The following is a 20,000-nucleotide window of genomic DNA, read 5'->3' as shown; positions in this document are numbered from 1 at the left end:
TTCCACAATATACAGTATATTAATGTAAATATATATTCTACCAATATATTTGTGTCCCTGCAGCACAAAAGCAGTGTTAAGTCGCTGGGGGATATTTGTAGCAATAGCCAACAATACATTGTATGGGTCACAATTATACATTTCTCTTTTATGCCAAAAATCATTAGGATATTAAGTAAAGATCATGTTCCATGAAGATATTTAGTAAATGTCCTACCGTAAATATATCAAAACTTAATGTTTGATTAGTAATATGCATTGCTAAGAACTTCATTTGGACAACTTTAAAGATGATTTTCTCAATATTTAGATTTTTTTGCACCCTCAGATTCCAGATTTACAATGGAAAGATTATTTATTCAGCTTTCAGATTATGTATTAATCGAAATTTCAAAAAATTGACCCTTATGACTGGTTTTGTGCTCCAGGGTCACATTTTATATATTTAGTATATTTTGCCCTCCATATATTTCAGTCCGAGAAAATACATTCACATATGCCATTTTTTGTTATTTGTGAATTTAAAAAATGAATAAAACCTAAATGTTGGCTACTGTAAGATTGGAAATGTAGTTTCTTGCCCATTAAATACATTTTGAAATATATTTTGGTGTATGAAGGTTGAAACTAAATATATTTTCAATTTCATCTTCACTGTTTACAAAATATATTTTGGCCAGAGTATTTGATTGAGTGATTGATTGATTGATTGATTGATGTATGGTTATGTATGATATTGAAGCATGTGACAAAAATATTAAAATCACTGTAACACAGACCAAGAGTTACTTTTTTCATAAAACAGCAATATGATAAAATGCATCTATATTTATTAATAATAACTAGTATTAATGCTAATTAACAATAAACAATTATTTTACCAAATAAGTAGATACTATGTACACTAAAAAACAACAGTTGTGTAGGATTGTATCTTTGAAACAATTTTCACTCAGAAATTGCGAAAAAAGAATTCACAAATAATAAAAGAAACAAGTAACACATTGAATTAAAGTGCTAAAAATACTGTAACACGGGTCTAGAGTGACTTCTACTTCTATAAAACAGCAGCAAATGGCAATATGATAAATTACTATATTAATGATTAATGCTTATAAACAATAAACAATTTGTTTGCCAAATAATTAGTTTGATGGCTGTCTGTGGTTGCCGGGTAACATACCCCATTAAAATATAATTTAAATTAAAGTTCAGAATGTGGATCATCCAATCATATTTTAGAGCCAGAACTACTTTCATAAAATAATATATAAAGTACTACAGTATTAATAAATGTTAAATACACCAAAAACTTACTGTAGCTTTTTATTTATTCAACAAGGACATATAAAAACAGAAAAAGAAGCCAAAATTTGAACAGAATATTAAAAAATAAAATGAATTTATATTGGTTTAAGCCTGGACTAGCTTTGCTTTGTACAAACAAACAAACAAATAAAAGTCACAAATAAAATCACACACACACACATACACGCACTCACACACACACACACACACACACACACACACTCACACACACACACACACACATGCAGCAGCTCACACAGAATTCTCAGGTCGTGCCCTTATTGTGTTGCATGGCTTTGGTTTCATCCTGACAAGTGGTAATTGATTCCGCTGTAGGTTGCGCCGGCGGTAAGTGGGGGAGGATCTCCAGTTTCACTGAAAACAAATCGCTCTTTTCTGCGGCCTGACCTTCCCTTCCTTCTTCTGTCCAGACCTCACGCTCGTCTCAATCACTCGCATCCTCAGCATCATGTGTGCTGCTTTACAGTCTCTTCTGCTCACCCAAAAAATACAGTAAAAACAGTGATATATCATTACAATTTAAAACAACTATTTTCTGTGTGAATATTTGTTAAAATGAAATGTATTGCTGTGATCAAAACTGTATTTTCAGCATCATTCCTCCAGTCTTCAGTGTCACATGATCTTCAGAAATCAGTATAATATGCTGATTTGCTGCTCGAGAAACATTTCTGATTATTATCAATGTTGAAAACAGTTGTGCTGCACAATATTTTTGTGTGATACATTTTATTTTTCAGGATTCACGGGTGAATAGAAAGATCAAAAGAAAAGCATTTATTTGGAATATAAATCTTTTGTAACATTATAAATGTCTTTACAGCCACTTTTCATTAATTGAATGCATTGTTGTTGAATTACAGTTTTAACTACTTTTAAAAACAACAACAACAACAACTTTGTTATTTGACGTGAACACAAAGGCCAAAATTACTATTTTAAAGACTGACAGAATTTAAAATGAGTTAAAAAAAAAAAAACATGCAAAATGAAAGTCACAGTTAATTTTAAAATGCAATAAAATGAATAATAAATAAGAAGTACAATGATTACATTCATTAAAGTAAAATAATGCAATGCAACGCATCACAGTTTAAATCATGTTCAGTGGTCTAAAATACTGCAGGAGAACCATCAGTTTAAGATGATCTTGTTTCCATCTCTCACATTGACAGCACAAGCAGGACAAGATCAATGAAATCCAACACTGTCCTCTAGTGAAGGACTTCAGCAAATGACCAGGACAAAGACTTGATTATCCTGAGCGGAGAGGAAAAAACATACTAAACTAAAACACTGAACTAAAAATAACTAAATAGATAAATTAAGAATGAAAAATATTTTAAAATATTAATATGTATTTTTAAATATATATATTTTCTAAATATTAATTAAAAAAAATTCAGACACTAGTGAAAACCCTCTATAATATAATGAAATATTTGTGATTTATGTTGCAAAAAAGAAAAATGCTTTATAAATCTCTACATGAATATTGCAAAAAGTTCATTGAAATGGACAGCCTGAGCATTGGGGTTTGTTCTGGATCCTCCAGAATCTGGTTTCAACTCTAACACTGTTATACAAACAAACAAACAAGAAAAGGCTACTTTCTTGGCCACGGCAGGGACACATTTCCTTTGGAGAGACCGTGTGTGTCAGGACACGAGTTTTGACGCTGCCTCACAGAAGTGGTGACTGTGCTCTGAAAGGGTAATGAGCTGCTGGATGCTCTCAGGTCGGCTTCTCCTTTCCCAGCAACCTCCATTGAGGCTCTGATCCTCCGTCTCTGACTGCATTCCCAACCCTCTCTCCTGACACCACGGCCAGAGCAAACACAAATCACTTCCAGCAGGAACACACACTGTTTCTCACCCAAACTTTACAGCTTTTATTACTTGCATTCTAAAGTAATTTGCTTTATTGGAGATGCTTGCATATGCAAGGTTCTAGATATGAATGATTCCTCAAATCATGCGACTATGAAATGGGCCAAAATGCAGAGGAGACCCGCGGGGCTGCGTTTCCCAAAAGCTGAAAAGTTGATCGTAGCTCCATTGGTTTCAATGGGTCTGCGATGTAACTACGGTGCCTTTGGGAAACACAGCCCAGAATAGACAATAAAAAAACACCCAGATCACCCTGGCAACCAATAAAAGTAGAACATACCAGCTTTTGATTGCTCCTTGAAATGATGTCACTTCCTGTTCCTTATTTCATTTATGACAGCTCAATTTTTGTTGTAAGTACTGCAGTGTTGTTATTGTTAACCAAAATCATAGTAAAACAATTTGAATCCAATTAATTGGAATAAAGCTGAAATAAAATATAAATATTAGATTTAAAAAAAAGTAGAAAAAATTTGAACTTCACATTTTAAAATGTAAAATTAAAATGTAAAAAAAAGTAAAGCGCTATAGAAATATTTAAAATAATAATAAAGCACATAAGAAGTTACTACAATAAAATTCAAATAATAATAAATATTATACTGATATATAAATCATAGTGTAAATAAGTGGTGTGACAACATCAGTACTCATGGACTTTATTATTATTATCATATAAATGTGATTGATTTAAAAAACCAAAACAGATTTTATAATGGCAAAGTTATTATATCTATGCATATTTGTTAAAAAATATTTTAAATAGAACTTCATGACTGCCTATATAGACATGTCAAACTGCATATATTATTTATAACAAAAATACTCCTATATTTAAAAGAATACACCATAATTACATGAAATTAGTTTCATTTGTTTATAATTTCTTATTTTTGATCATCGCACGCATCCTGCATTTCAGTTCATGCTAATTTCATGAAGAAAAACTTAAAAATGACAAAGTTAAAGCTCTAAATTAATTAAATCTGTATTAACATTGTAAAAAAGCTAATTCAAAATAACACGGAGCTACTGTAAATAAGTGATATGATGACATCAAAACTCAAGGACAAAGGTAAATTGCTGTTTCATTTTGAAAAACGTTTTGCATAAGTGTGATTGATCGCATGAAATGATGGTGACCAATGCATTTGTCTTCTCATCTTTCTCGTCAGACGCGTCCTGCACTTCAAGTCATGCTAATTTCTTCTCATATGCATGAGGGTTATTTGCATTGGCGCACACATCAGACGTCGTCCGGATTCGGGATGGCCCTTTTGACCCCGTCGAGGAGTGGACAAAGTCATCGGGTGCACTGCTGTGTAAGCAGTGATAAGGCACTTCTTAATGTGTTTGCACAGAAGCCGAAGTAAAAAGGGCCTCTGACGCAGAAGGGCCCACAGCCTGCCGCCGCCTCCACAATGGAGACCCCAACGCCAAACACGGCCCCAAATGTCACACCACGCCTGGACATGGCAGGGAGGGATGAGCGGCCTGATTGGACGGTGTCAGTGTGGGTGTCTCGTTTTAAAAGGCCCTGTGGATGTGGCGTGACGGTAGAGGAAGCGCAGCGTAAAATACTGTAAAGTGCAACACACTTGACAAGCCTTCTCATCTTAGAGGCGCATCAGTGCAAAAGAGTGCGGCAGGTGTACGATTTGCCATTTTGAGACAGAAAATTGAGATTCATTTATCTCTCATTCACAGCTGGACGGTCTCACCTTCAGGTCACTGAGATGTATAAGGTGGACATGTTGAAACTATTGACCACAGTTGCTCTGCTGACTGTCGCTTCGGTGTTGGATGCTGCTCCGCTGATGCCTGGAGAACCAGCTGATGGAGGTGAGGCAGGTCAAAACCAGCTCACAGTTTACATTCATGCATTTGGTTCAATAAGGTGTTTTTTTTTTTAACTACTTACATTGCATTCCACGTGTACATTTAATTAGTGCATGCACTTCCTGGGAAACAAACTAATGACCTTGGCGTTTCACTGCAAAAATGAGTTTCTTTCTCAGTATTTTTCCTGTTTTTCAGTACAAATGTTCTTAAATAAAGACACATTTACTTGAGAAGTAAAATGGCCATATAGGTCTATTAGAAATTCAGTTTTGCTTGCTGACAAATCTTCCAAAATTAAGTGAGTTTATGCTTAAAACAAGGGGAAAAAATAACAATTCAAAAGGAAAACAAGATTATTTTTCTTGCCCCACTGACATTTTTTATTCTTGTATTAAGCAGAAAACAAGCCTTTATATTTTGAGTCATTTTAGCATTCCATTTGTACATTTAATTAGTGCATGCACTTCCTGGGAAACAAACTAATGACCTTGGCGTTTCACTGCAAAAATGATTTTCTTTCTCAGTATTTTTCCTGTTTTTCAGTACAAATGTTCTTAAATAAAGACACATTTACTTGAGAAGTAAAATGGCCATATAGGTCTATTAGAAATTCAGTTTTGCTTGCTGACAAATCTTCCAAAATTAAGTGAGTTTATGCTTAAAAACAAGGGGAAAAAAATAACAATTCAAAAGGAAAACAAGATTATTTTTCTTGCCCCACTGACTTTTTTTTTCTTGTATTAAGCAGAAAACAAGCCTTTATATTTTGAGTCATTTTCCTCAAATAAATGTATCTTGATGTAATAATGTTTAGATGTTTGTAATGGAAAACAAGACAAAAATATTAAATAAGAAACTTTTTTTTTTTTGCATTGTAGTGCAATGCTATATTTCTGACTCAAGTCAAGTCAGATTTATTTATATAGTGCTTTATACAATACAGACTGATTCACTTTAAGAAACAGTGTTAGTGTTAATTCACCTAAATTCATCAGGGTTTTTGCAGCGATGCCATAGAATAACTATTTTTGGTTCCATTCTTACATTCTGGTGGGCGGTTCTCAAAAGAACCATCTTTTCTCAGTGTTAATCTGAAGAACCTTTTTTCCATTAAAAATTATCTTTTGTGGATTGGAAAGGTTTAAATGGATGCTAAAGGTTCTTAATGGAAGCATAGATGCCAATAAAGAACCTTTATTATTAAGAGCGTAGAGGAGATATTTGAGATATTAATGAGATCTCATTTGTGATTTCTCCGTCCTGTGAGATGTTAGTTTCACTGTTGTCAAGCCTACAGACTCTGAGATGGCGCTGGACCAAGATAATTAGTCCAGTGGCGCCAGCTCTTGTGGTCTTCTGTTGGTCTTGTGCTGTCCGCACTTCCAGTGTGTGTGCAAACCTTAAATCTGGCTTCACATTCAGGTTTCAGGCTAAAATTGGCTCAGGGGTTTCAAGTAGAGTTATGAATTAGGTCATTAAGTCTCAGCGGATCTCATTTAGGTTAATTCTGATTGTCTTACAGAACTTCTTGACCTGGATGTGCGCGCACTGTGCACAGTATCTTCACCATGCAACAATAAAGCAGCCGACAGGAAACGCTCTCAGAATGTTCTCTCAATGTTATGAACAAGCATTCTTCCAGTAACATTAATAGAATGTTTGCTTAAAGTTATTTGACAATTAATAATGTTCTCAAAATGTAAAATGGAATGTTCCTTTAACATTCGCATAACCAAAAATGTTTAAAAAAACTTTTTTTTTTAAATCACAGAACATTTATAATGTTTTCATAACTTAATGAGAATGTAAATGCACATGCACAAACAGTGTTCTTAAAATAATAAGTGCACTACTGCTAAAATAATCACTACAATTCAGGTCATGCTAATTTAGTACCATATGCATGTATGGAATCTGGTGCACTTTTTCATTGCAACAATGGTCACGACTGCCTTTAACGAGAGTGATAATACCACTCGTATTTTATCAAGAGGCCCTTCAAAGCGTTTTTAATGGAGTGATGGTAAGTTTAGTGTTTACAAACGTCTTTTTTTGTATTTCTGAGTCCAAAAACCCCACCTCTGACATCACCGAGACGCACTGCGGTCGTCCTAACAACTCGCCGACTTCCCCAAGACTTCTGTAAACGTGGCTGCAGGCAGAGAGCGGCTCCATATGTGTTTGTACACGAGTGTGAACACGCAGTTTGTCAGTGTCCACATCTTAGATCAGAATGATGATGAGGACAAAAGGCATTTATCATCTGTTATACCTTGTATGTTTGTCCAAGCCAAGAAAAGGCCTTTTAAGGGATGTTTGAAGTTTGGGATGTCTCTCTTTTCAAGGTTCTGCAGGGTGTTTCAGTGCATTGGCATTCCCATTGACTTGTTTCTATGGGTATGGGAACAATTCCGTGTCAACAGCACTTAGATCGGTACGCCACTAAATGAGACAAACCCTTTCAGAGGGGATGCATCATTCTGGTACCAACCATAAACTGGAATTTTAGAGACATGCAAACACTTTACTGTAGCTGAAACTAATTCAATTGCATTCCATTGAGCTCCAAAGGAGTTTAAAAATGGAGGTTAAAGGGTTAGATCTCTCATCATTTACTCACCTTCGTGTTTTTTCATGTGAAACACATACGGCGATATTTTCAAGAACACTGGTCCGTTCGCATTGACTTCCATTGTATTCTTTGTCTATATGATGGAAATTAATGGGAACCGAACCTGTTTGGTCTCCAAAAAAGAAAGAAAGCCATACAGGTTAGGAATGACACCAGGGTGAGTAAATGATGAATGCATTTTCATTTCACCAACCCTTTAAAGCAGCTGCATTGTGACGCTCTGAAGCCTTTGTGAATCATTTCTTTCAAACCAGTATTTTGGAGCATATCAAACTGCCAAAGTCACATGATTTCAGTAAGAGATTTTCAGACATTGTTACTTCACAACTGTTTCAAAATGTTTTGAAATGTCAGTGGTTTGCCATTGGGACAGTGAACCATTGAACCAGTGTCTAATAGGGCACTAATAATAGTTTCTAACTGGCCTGTTTAGACAAGCCAAAAAAAAAACATTTATGCATGTTTTGGCTTGAGTTTTGTAGCATTTACACAGTTTTGACCAACGTGTGTCGTTTCGAGCGCTACGAAACAGTAGACCATTGGTTCGATTGATTCAACGCTTCGGAAAAGTTTGTTTACTATTTAAAATCATTCTGATTGTACACTGACTTCTAATAAGGCGAATGGTTGTTTCTTTCCCATGCTTCCTGCCAAATGTGGAGAGCGGGTACGGAATTCTGCGAAAAGGGCGGATTGCTTTTTGGCTGCAACACATAACTGAAAGTGGCTCCAAAGTCGCGGAGCTACAGTTGCTTTAACGGATTCAAAAATGCCTTAAAGTATTGGTATTTCCTTCCAGATCCACAGAGGAATATTGAGGAAAATGCAGCACAAGCGACGAGGGCACTAATAATAGTCTCTAACTGGCCTGTTTAGACAAGCCAAAAAAAAAAACATTTATGCATGTTTTGGCTTGAGTTTTGTTGCATTTACACAGTTTTGACCAACGTGTGTCGTTTCGAGCGCTACGAAACAGTAGACCATTGGTTCGATTGATTCAACGCTTCGGAAAAGTTTGTTTACTATTTAAAATCATTCTGATTGTACACTGACTTCTAATAAGGCGAATGGTTGTTTCTTTCCCATGCTTCCTGCCAAATGTGGAGAGCGGGTACGGAATTCTGCGAAAAGGGCGGATTGCTTTTTGGCTGCAACACATAACTGAAAGTGGCTCCAAAGTCGCGGAGCTACAGTTGCTTTAACGGATTCAAAAATGCCTTAAAGTATTGGTATTTCCTTCCAGATCCACAGAGGAATATTGAGGAAAATGCAGCACAAGCGACGAGGATTTTCGAGAAGCTACTGAAGACCAGATCAATGACGACATTTCCAGCCGGAGATGGAAAAACCGTAGTGATGAAAGCATTAGACGAAATAATCACAGCGACAACTAGCCCAAATATCAGAGACAAAACCTTAGACACGGGTGTCAATAATCCATTAAAGACACTAACACTTCTTTCTGACGGACACGAGGAGATTCGTGATGGATCTCTGAGCATTGACCGCACAAAGAGTTCACCCGATTCCCGGCGGCAAACGGAGAAGAACAGACTGTTCAGACTGTCAAAGCTGATTGATTCAAGCGAGCACGGCGACACTCCATCAGCAGCCGAACAATCAGATCCGGCCGCTCGAGAGGAGCTGGTGAAGATGCTGAGTGCACTTGAAGAGCTTCACAAGTTCATGAACAGCACACTGAGCCATCGAATCACCTTCATAACCAGAGGTGTGTCAAAAATAGACATTTCATTTAGTCTGTTTCAAATAAATGCTGTTCTTCTGAACTTTATGTTTATCTAGGAATCCTGAAAAATAAAATGTATCACTTTCCACAAAAATATCGGGCAGCTCAACTGTTTTCAACATTGATAATAATCAGAAATGTTTCTTGAGCAGCAAATCAGCATATTATACTGATTTCTGAAGATCATGTGACGCTGAAGACTGGAGGAATGATGCTGAAAATACAGCTGCGCATCACAGAAATAAATTACAGTTTAACACATTCACATAGAAAACAGCTATTTTAAATTGTAATAATATGTCACAATTTTCACTGTTTTTTTCTATTAGTGTAATTGTAAAGTAAAATTAAAACTATTAATAATATTTTTGCTATTTGAAATAAAGTTGAAATGAAATTGATTAAATAATTACAAATGTTGTCTTTGCAACTAATTGAAAGAAAGTTTAAGCTTAAGTATTAAAATTACTAAAACAAATAGAACTATTAAAAAAAATACAAATGAAAAAAGCATATTAAAATGGACTTGAACTTAAACAAGTAGTAAAACTGAAAATATAAAAATAAAAACTTAATACAAAATATGAATACTGTAATAGTATATAAATAATATTAAAAGAATAATAAAACTAGCATTTTTGCAGTTTTATATAAATAAATTTGTATATAAATATATAAATTTAAATAAATGCAGCCTTGGCGAGCAGAAGATACTTCTGTAAAAAAACATTTAAAATCTTACCGACCTCAAACTTTTGAATGATTTAATATTGAATACAATTTAGTTGAATTAAATCTTGCCTCTTATTGTTGTTTTTTTTTTTCTTCTTCTTCTTCTTCTTCTTCTTCTTCTTCTTCTTCTTCTTCAAAGGAAATAGCAACGGACGAAGTACTGGGAAGAAGAACAAAATGGTATGTTCAGATATTAAAATAAATAAATACATTATATGTACAGTATATTTATAAATGTATAAAAAGTCAAATTTGTGCTTTATGCTATAATTCGTGTTTTCTAACCTGCAGACAGTTACAGATGGAAACCTGAATTCCACCACAGCGACCTCTATAGACGGCGCTGGGATTTCACCGAAGGCCAGCACTGACCAAATGGATCCCAAACTCAACGGAAAAGCCTTTAAACAGTCTCTTCCATCAGCTAAGAAAACCAACAAGCGAGGTATGATGCAAACCAACTGGTCTGCATAACAAAAACTTGCCATGTGCATGATAAAAAATAAAATAAACTGTTTATCTTTCTCCAAAAACAGTGTGCTTCTGGAAGTACTGCTCTCAGAACTGAGATGAGCAGCTCATGTCTCCCTCATTTCACCAAGCAACAAATCCTGTTCTCAAACAGAGATGCTTAAACTCTTCTCAAAGGACCATCAATAACACGACTGACCCCTCTGACCTCTGTGACGTGTGTACCTTTGACTTTGTGCACGAAATGCTCTTAACGCTCTTCGTTGTTGCAAGCTCCAATAAAAATGACAAAGCATGCAAAAAAACTACTGTGATAATAAAGAGAACTTTATTTTTCTACAGATATCTCTCTCGGTGATCATTGCAAAATAAGACCGTATTTAAAGAGTGACGTGCGTCACTGTACTAGCGTTTGCACAAGTTCTCCGAGCTCAAACGTAGAGGTCACTATGGTGATGATGAGGTAGCAAGTCGACTAGAAAGACAAGCTGTTGATATTACGCCTTTGAAATTGATCTGATTGCTCAAAGAGCTGCGGTTGCTTGGGTGACGTTCATTGAGATCCTGCAGAATACAAGAGAACGAGTCAAAAGAAGTTCAGCACCACCAGAGTCTTTCATTTCGCTCGTCTCAAGATCTCAATCTTCACACGACCCTCGTTCATCACGGGGATAGGAAATTAAAAACCATGAAGACTTAATGATGAATTCTGATTAGTTTAATTAAAGTCTTCTCGTCAGAGCTTCATGAGGCATTCGCGCAAGGTTACAAAGTTGCATAAATAGCGTGTTTTAACAAGTTCTGTGCACCGATTAAAACAACAACAGCAATCAAATATATAGGAAGCAGCAGTTTCATCCTAAACTTGGAAAGTCAAAACTATTACAATCAGTAACGTAATTAGTAAACGTGTGGATAATAGCCTCGTGTGACGATACAAAAGGAGAGTTTCATTAAACATATATGGTGGTGATATTGTAAAATAAACAAGATTTCTTTAAATAGAAAATGCAAATAGAAAATGTGTGAAAATATACTGGCCTGACCAGAAGAAGCATAAGTAAAAATTCAAAAATGCAAAAAATAGAAAGAATAATCCAGAAATATAGAGATCCATAGCTTAAAGGTGATTGAGATTTGGTCAAGGCCTTGGTGAATATAATGAATGTGCCATATCTAGTCTATCTATATCATCTATGAAGACAGATCGATTGTTAAGAGTATTTTATCTCTGCGTCTGGTCTTATACTATTTTCCTGGTCCTGCCATTGATTAAAGGAAAACGTATGCCAGTCTACTGATTTATGATCAATATACCATAGTATTAGTGCAGCTCCACCAGTGAGTGCACGCACGCACACACATACACACATACACACATAGACACACACGCACGCACACACATACACACATACACACACATAGACACACACGCACGCACACACATACACACATACACACACATAGACACACACGCACACACAGACACAGAGACACACGCATGCACGCACTCACTCACACACACACACACAAGCATGTGACGTTGCTCTGAGCTACCAGTACTTGTCTGGTCATCCTGAACTATTTGATCTTTTTGGCGATGTCCAGGTAAGCGAACTCGATCTCGCGCTCAGCAGGGCAGGTGTTCATGAACTCCTCTCTCTTGTAAGCATTATTCAAATATCGCCAAACCCCGGTCATCTCAGCAGGAATCTCAAAACCCCTGTACTTCCAGGCAACAATCTGCAACACAGAGTATAGAGGCGGTAAAACCAGAAATCCAGCATATGCATTTTTGCTGAGTAAAAATGTGTGCATGCCAAAAACACTGGCTCTAAAATGTGTGCAATTATATAATTATATATATTTATGTTAAGTGTGAAAATAAAATAAAAAATTTAATTAAAAGTTAAAATTATATATATATATATATATTTTTTTTTTTTTAGATTATAATGTATTAATTATTTATATTACATAAATATTCAAATGTATATAATTTATAACTATTTGCTAAAATAACTAAAACAAAACTAAAATAAAAGTGAATAAAACTATATATATATATATATATAGTTAATATACAAATATATATAGTTTTAGTTATTTTAATACATCAAATTAAACTAAATTTATATTTCAGCCTTGTAGTATAGTTTTATATTTTATTTTTTATGTTTTTCCACGTAGTGTTTATTTTATTTAAAGGCATTTCAAAAACATTTATTTTTAATGGTTTTAATTTCAGTTTTACTTTTAGTTAAATATACTAACCCTTGTCTGACACCACATATAATATTTTAATATTTAAATAATTTAAACCTTGTACTTCAAAACTTAAAACAAGGTTATTACGTAAATATTACCAGTAAAATATTTTAGATTCTGCAATATTTCTTTGTGACGCTAGATAACATGACCATCATATTTTGTTCATATCAGCTCAAATGCTGTTGTCATTAATAAAGCAAAAGGGTTTCACTCCAAATGCAAAAGCATTTTCAAATGTATGCATTAATGTACTTTTTTCAATTCAACAAATTGAAATTAGATTAATTAGTTTGAAGTTCCTTTAAAAAATCTTTTAACAGATCTTGGGCTTTCATATTTCAATATTTATTTTATATACAAAAAGACAGGCAAAGTCATAGAATGAGCGATGGCACATGAAGGAAAGGAAATACCTTAATGATGTGTAGTTTGGGCAGCAGGTTGCAGTCTGCGAGCGTGAGATCCGGTCCATCCAGAAAACTGCGTGTGGACACACCGGGATCATCTACGCTGTTGGCATCTATCTCCTCGGCCAGCGGCGTCTGCAAATACTCATCCAACCTCTTCAGAGACTTCAGAAGAGCTTTCTCCAGACCTATATACACACAAACAAACACCAGACCAAAACAGAACTACAGAAGAACAGAGCATCATTTCACAATCTTCAATAAAACCAATGAAACTCACCCTCATTAGCTTCTTTACGAGGGTTCTTGATGTAGGCAGAAAACTTGGCAAATACATCTATTCCTGCTGTGTTGGATTCTGGATGCTTTGCTGTCAACTTTGGGTATCTTAAAGAATGTACCAGGGTTAATTTGTAAGAATTTTTTAAGGAATGTAATAAGGATCTGAGGCAATGGCAAGTGAAGCGATAGTAAGTACCGTGGTGGGACCAGTCGTTCCTCGAGAAACTCCTCGATCTTGTTGACGTCCACCAGCACCTCTCCGTTGAAGGTCATGAATGGAGGGTTGGTTCCTGGAGCGAGATCCTGCAGATCCGCCGGCTTTCTGTGTGACACGGACCAACAAACCTGCCATCATCAGTGTTGCTATTGCTAAATAAAAATACAGCAGAGATGCCCAAAACCAGGGTATGTGGGCCAAAGTTGGACGACATTTGATTGGGCCCACCATACCATATCACAAGAGGGGTATGGTTTTTGTTTAAAAACATTTTTTTTTTTGCATTAAATAAATAAATAAATGAATGATTTGTGAATAAAATGTGTAAAAATATATTTACATTTTTGTCTAATTATTTATGCACTTTTTCATGTAATATATTTTAACACAATATAGCTGGATATAGTGCAACATTACCCTTCATATTGAAAAGTTTGGGAACCACTGAACTAAAGCTATTAAAAAAATCATTTTCATGAATTAAAATGAATCTAAAATAAAATTAAACGAAACAAATATAAATATTAGATGAAAAACATAAAGTAGCAAGTGGCAACTAACTGAAATAAATTAAGTTTATAAATTGAAATACTAAAATTACGAAAACTAAATCTGAAATAAAAAAAATTATAAATACACACACACACACACACACACACACACACACAAACACACACACACACACACACACACATACACATACACACACACACACAAACACACACATGTTGTGTTTCCATGTTTTATGGGGACATTCCATAGGTGTAATGGTTTTTATACTGTACAAACTGTATGTGCTATTGCCCTACACCAACCCTACCCCTAACCCTACCCCTTACAGGAAACTTTCTGCATTTTTACTTTCTAAAAAAAACTCATTCTGAATGATTTATAAGCTTGTTTCCTCATGGGGACCTCAAAAATGTCCCCACAAGGTCAACATTTACTAGTATTACTATCCTTGTGGGGACATTTGGTCCCCATAACGTGATAAATACCAGGTACACACACAATAAAAATAACAAAAGCAGATAGCTAAAACTAAATTACTAAAACAGAAATAAAAATCAATAAGTGCTAAATAAAAATATTGCAAAAGTAATAATACTTTTTTAATAAAATGTCAGAAGCTCACATTGAAATTTTTTTAATTAAAATGAAAACTTCAAAAATAAAGGTCAATTCAAAATATTAAAAAAATACTATAATTAATAAATATGAATATTAATAAAGACTATACATGTAAGAAATAGTACTAAAACAACACTGCACTATCCTCAATAAGCAGTCAAAAAGTCCTAAAGAAATGTGTACAGAATTGCAAATGAAATTCCCATCATTATTCGTAAGCGAAAGTATATTAATAGAGTTAAATAAGATCCTGATATCCACTAAATTCCTATATAATTTAGTTGATCAGAATAACATATTAAAATAATTTTATTCTATTAGGAATCATAACTTTCCTACATTTATATTTATGCATCTTTTCCAAAGTGACATACTGTACATTGCATTCAATACATTGCATTTTATCAGTTAATAACTCCAACAAGACATTTAAATGAACTAATATTAAAAATAATGAAATAATATCAATTTCTGGATATTAATTTTGCTAAATTAAAATTAATCTTTAAAAACACACATTTACATTGCATTCAATACATTTTATCAGATGGAAATTGAACCCGCAATCTTAGCGTTGCGTGCGTTATGCTCTACAGCGTGAGCTACAGGAACGTCCTAATGGAAATATGTGTTGTTGTGTCTTTATCTGTGAATTCTGTGCTTCACCTCTTGAGGTCCACAGTGGTGACGTTGAAGATGACTCCTTTCAGCCAGAGGATCATGAAGAGTCTCTGAGAGAAGGGACAGTTCCCGATACTCTCTCCATCACTGCCGGCCTGAGAGACACACACATTATCCCATCATTCCTTCCACTACAGACGTCAGTGCTCTTCAAGAGACGAGAGTACAGTGTGTTTGAAAAGCTTGAGCTTTTGATTTGGTTCGCTCTGCACAGCAAACACTTCCTAACGCATGAAGACACTGTATGATGAAATGAGGATTTTTAAATGGTTTAAAATATAAATTACTTAAATTATCTTTTTTTTTTTTTTTTCAAATAGCTCCAAGATGTACAGAAAATCCAGAATAATACAAAAGTCATTAAAAAGACCTGACAGATTATGAAATATATTTAAGTGTTTTATATTATTATAAGTGATTTAAATATGCAATGGTACACATTCGGCTAAGTACTTACTTTATGTGGTTATTTACACTTAGATCTAGATTACTTCAAAATCCAAACAAGCTTCTTTTATCATCATGTCACATCAATTAAATGACGAAAAAAAGGTTAATCAGGCTTTGTTAAGCACAAAAGAAGATATTTTGAAGAATGTTGGTAACTAAACAGTTGACGGTAGCCATTGACTTCTATAGTATTTGTAGTATATTTTAGTGTATAGTATTTTTTCGACTTCTATAGTATAACTATGAATGGCTACCGTCAACTGTTTGGTTACCAACATTCTTCAAAATATCTTCTTTTGTTGATGGTAGCTTTTAACTTAATTAGTATTTTTTCCATACTATGGAAGTCAATGGCTACCATCAACTGCTAGGTTACCAGCATTCTTTAAAATATCGTCTTTTGTTGATGGTAGCCATTGACTTCCAGAGTATTTTATTATACTATAGAAGTCAATGGCTACCGTCAACCATTTGGTTGACAACATTCTTCAAAATATTTTATTTTTTTGATGGTAGCCATTGACTTCTATAGTATTTTTTATCTCCATACTATGGAAATCAATGCTACTGTCATCTGTTTGGATACCAATATTTTTCACTAAATATCTTCTTTTGTTGTTGGTAGCTTTTGACTTAATTAGTATTTTTCCATACTATGTAAGTCAATGGCTACTGCCAACTGCTAGGTTATGAATATTCTTCAAAATACCATCTTTTGTTGATGGTAGCCATTGACTTCCAGAGTATTTTTTCCATACCACAGAAGTCAATAGCTACCGTCACCTCTGTGGTTACCAATATTTTTCAACATATCTTCTTTTGGTGACATAACATCTATAGTATTAAAGTCAATGGCTACCATCAACTCTTTACCAACATTCTTCCAAATGTCTTCTTTTGTTGATGTAGCCATTGACTTCCATAGTATTTCCCCCCATACTATGGAAGTCAATGGCTCCCATCAACTTTTTGGTTACCTACATTCTTCAAAATATCTTCTTTTGTGTTCAACATCTGAAGAAACTCAGTAAATGAGTAAATGATTGAACCACACAATACATTGCGAAAAACCATTAAGGAGCTAAATAAGCTTAGACTGACAAACATCACAAGATGTTTATTCAGAGCACAGTAGTTAGGAACACTTTCCGCTGATTAGCTTGTAACACGCCAAAGAGAAAGGAAAACTTGAAATCGCATCATATGACCCCTTTAAAGTGCATTAGCTACCAGTATATGGTATATTTTTGGCACTTTCATGCTGGTTTTGGCAGGTCACACTGCAATAATACTGTGATCAAGTTAATGCACCTGCAACAATAACCAGCTTAACCAACTTGTTCCAGTAACACTGCCCTGGACTGGGAATTACATTCTAGTTTTCTAGAAGCGGGATGACAGACCAATTAACCAGTACAGCAAAGACACTAATGCAATTAGGGTTAGTGATAGTAACACCATCTGCTGAGCAGAAGGACATGCTGTCATTGTAGGAAACTGTATGCTAATGTTGCTAACAAGACAGCCTGATTATTGTCATTCCTACAATAAGACTCAGTGCTTTATTCTGTCAGCATTTCTACAAATATCTGAATTTTGTTTGCCTTTTTACAGTTTATATGTATGTAACAAAAATGACCCACAGTGATCAGTTCCCACCAACATTTTATAATATTTATTTTTACCAGTGTTATTTTACTATAATTTATATACTATTATAGTATCAATATTTTTATTAATTAAAAGTTTTTATCTGTAATTTTATTTTATTTCATTTCAGTTATTATTATTCATAATTACTTTTTTTTTAGGTTTTTAGATAACAATAACAATAGGCTACTGTCACTACAGTAAAACTGTGGTGGCATATTTGATTTAAAAACAGTAAAAATTGTGAAATATTACTACAATCTAAAATAAATGTTTTTTAAGTATATATGTTGTAAAATTAAATGTATTTCTGTGATGCGCAGCTGTATTTTCAGCAGCATTACTCCAGTCTTCAGTGTCACATGATCTTCAGAAATCAGTATAATATGCTGATTTGCTGCTCGAGAAACATTTCTGATTATTATTGATGTTACAAACATTTAACTGCTCCATATTTTTGTGCAAACTGTGATACATTTTATTTGTCAGGATCCTTTGATGAATAGAAAGTTCAAAAGCCTTTGATGAATAGAAAGTTCAAAAGCAGCATTTATTTGAACATTTTTGTAACATTATAAATGTCTACTCTCACTTTTGATGAATGTAATGCATCCTTGCTAAATAAAAGCATGAACTTCTCATTGACCCCAAACTTAGAGTTATGTAACAACCTTCCTTAAAGCTTAAAATGAAAGCTTCTGACACTTTTCAGATTGCACACTGCCATAATAGACCTACAGTTTAAGGCCTGTTTTTTTCTCTCTCGTTCACTTCTAATACTCCTATACGGATAAATCTTGACCATCATCTGGCTATAAACAGTAGAGGGTACCTTCACATAGAGGGCGATCTGCAGGTCATGTGGATTGCCCTCCCGTTGAGCTGGATTCTCCATCTTTGTCGTATTTTCCGAGTTTTTTTCCTCTTCCTGTTGAACTACAGCTGCTGCAGGGGATCCATTCGCCATAATGACCTCTTGAACTTTGGCCTTGATATTCACCTCCCCTTCACTGCTCCCACTCACGCTTCTGACCCGACTGCTGAGGGGCTTCGACGGCTCTTGGAAATGAGCATCCGAGCTCACCCTGCCCTTCAACCAGGCAGGTATGGTGACTTTACGCCCCCCCTGGGCTTTCCTCCTGGGCTCATCTTCAATGACAGCCTTGAGCTCTTCTAGCCAGTTCCCCGCCCCCTCCTCTATAGGTGCTGGCACTTCTTGTTTTGGCTGTTCTTTTGCAGCTTCACCTCCCTCTGCGACCTCCCGTTTGCCATTGCCCAGCTGTTCCTGCTTCTTGCACACGCCCTCTTCTTCAACCTCAGGATCATCAAGTGGCTGTTCCGCCTTTGTACAGCTTCCCTCCTCTATAAGAAGCTCCTCCTTCTTGACCAGCTCTTCTGTAATCTCTACAACTCTTTGAGCATCATCTTGAATCTTTTCTACCTCTTTATCAGCTCCTCTTGTCTCCTCAGGTCCATTGACAATAGGTGATTCGGTATCTGCTACTATTTTTTCACAATTCTCCAGATTTTTGTCACTCACCACCTGTTCAATCCGCTCTAGTCTTTCAAATTCTTGCTTGATGCTTTCCACCAACTGATCTGAATTCTGGACCATCTCCTCTATGGTTCCACCAATCATATCTTAAAATGAAAGCTTCTGACACTTTTCAGATTGCACACTGCCATAATAGACCTACAGTTTAAGGCCTGTTTTTTTCTCTCTCGTTCACTTCTAATACTCCTATACGGATAAATCTTGACCATCATCTGGCTATAAACAGTAGAGGGTACCTTCACATAGAGGGCGATCTGCAGGTCATGTGGATTGCCCTCCCGTTGAGCTGGATTCTCCATCTTTGTCGTATTTTCCGAGTTTTTTTCCTCTTCCTGTTGAACTACAGCTGCTGCAGGGGATCCATTCGCCATAATGACCTCTTGAACTTTGGCCTTGATATTCACCTCCCCTTCACTGCTCCCACTCACGCTTCTGACCCGACTGCTGAGGGGCTTCGACGGCTCTTGGAAATGAGCATCCGAGCTCACCCTGCCCTTCAACCAGGCAGGTATGGTGACTTTACGCCCCCCCTGGGCTTTCCTCCTGGGCTCATCTTCAATGACAGCCTTGAGCTCTTCTAGCCAGTTCCCCGCCCCCTCCTCTATAGGTGCTGGCACTTCTTGTTTTGGCTGTTCTTTTGCAGCTTCACCTCCCTCTGCGACCTCCCGTTTGCCATTGCCCAGCTGTTCCTGCTTCTTGCACACGCCCTCTTCT

At 35.5% G+C, this 20,000-nt stretch overlaps 2 protein-coding genes across 6 annotated transcripts in view; one reads left to right on the top strand and one right to left on the bottom strand.

Moving 5' to 3' along the window:
• Nucleotides 1-4,307: 4,307 nt before the first annotated feature.
• LOC107555268 (uncharacterized) lies at nucleotides 4,308-10,749 on the top strand. The gene is made up of 5 exons (XM_016238018.1): nucleotides 4,308-5,060; nucleotides 8,936-9,421; nucleotides 10,311-10,351; nucleotides 10,463-10,616; nucleotides 10,708-10,749. Exons 1-5 carry the CDS (start codon nucleotides 4,955-4,957, stop codon nucleotides 10,737-10,739), a joined length of 819 nt encoding a protein of 272 aa, XP_016093504.1. The 5' UTR covers nucleotides 4,308-4,954; the 3' UTR covers nucleotides 10,740-10,749.
• Nucleotides 10,631-20,000, bottom strand: part of LOC107555266 (chloride intracellular channel protein 4-like) — an 11,896-nt gene continuing 2,526 nt past the window's right edge. For 2 of the 5 annotated variants that reach the window (XM_016238012.1, XM_016238009.1), the window contains 6 exons: nucleotides 18,564-19,363; nucleotides 15,617-15,726; nucleotides 13,799-13,924; nucleotides 13,601-13,707; nucleotides 13,327-13,508; nucleotides 12,119-12,385 (listed from right to left, as the gene is read on the bottom strand). In XM_016238012.1, coding sequence (XP_016093498.1) covers nucleotides 12,224-12,385; nucleotides 13,327-13,508; nucleotides 13,601-13,707; nucleotides 13,799-13,924; nucleotides 15,617-15,726; nucleotides 18,564-19,363 — 1,487 coding nt within the window. In that variant the 3' untranslated portion in view covers nucleotides 12,119-12,223. Of the gene's footprint in view, nucleotides 11,207-12,118; nucleotides 12,386-13,326; nucleotides 13,509-13,600; nucleotides 13,708-13,798; nucleotides 13,925-15,616; nucleotides 15,727-18,563; nucleotides 19,364-19,522; nucleotides 19,990-20,000 lie in introns of those variants that run through there. The other 3 variants (XM_016238011.1, XM_016238014.1, XM_016238013.1) reach the window with 3 other exon arrangements.

The sequence above is a fragment of the Sinocyclocheilus grahami genome, unplaced genomic scaffold, assembly GCF_001515645.1.
Source record: "Sinocyclocheilus grahami isolate Dianchi unplaced genomic scaffold, SAMN03320097.WGS_v1.1 scaffold528.1, whole genome shotgun sequence".
Lineage (NCBI taxonomy): Eukaryota > Metazoa > Chordata > Actinopteri > Cypriniformes > Cyprinidae > Sinocyclocheilus > Sinocyclocheilus grahami.
Note: the sequence above shows the minus strand (reverse complement) of the source record. Positions and strands in the feature narration are given on the sequence as shown.

Bases quoted from the DNA above. Each gene is read 5' to 3' on its own strand.
- LOC107555268 (XM_016238018.1), top strand. From the start codon at position 4,955: ATGTATAAGGTGGACATGTTGAAACTATTGACCACAGTTGCTCTGCTG. The intron at 5,061-8,935 runs GTGAGGCAGGTC...ATTTCCTTCCAG, and splicing joins TGGAGAACCAGCTGATGGAG to ATCCACAGAGGAATATTGAG. The intron at 10,352-10,462 runs GTATGTTCAGAT...TCTAACCTGCAG, and splicing joins CTGGGAAGAAGAACAAAATG to ACAGTTACAGATGGAAACCT.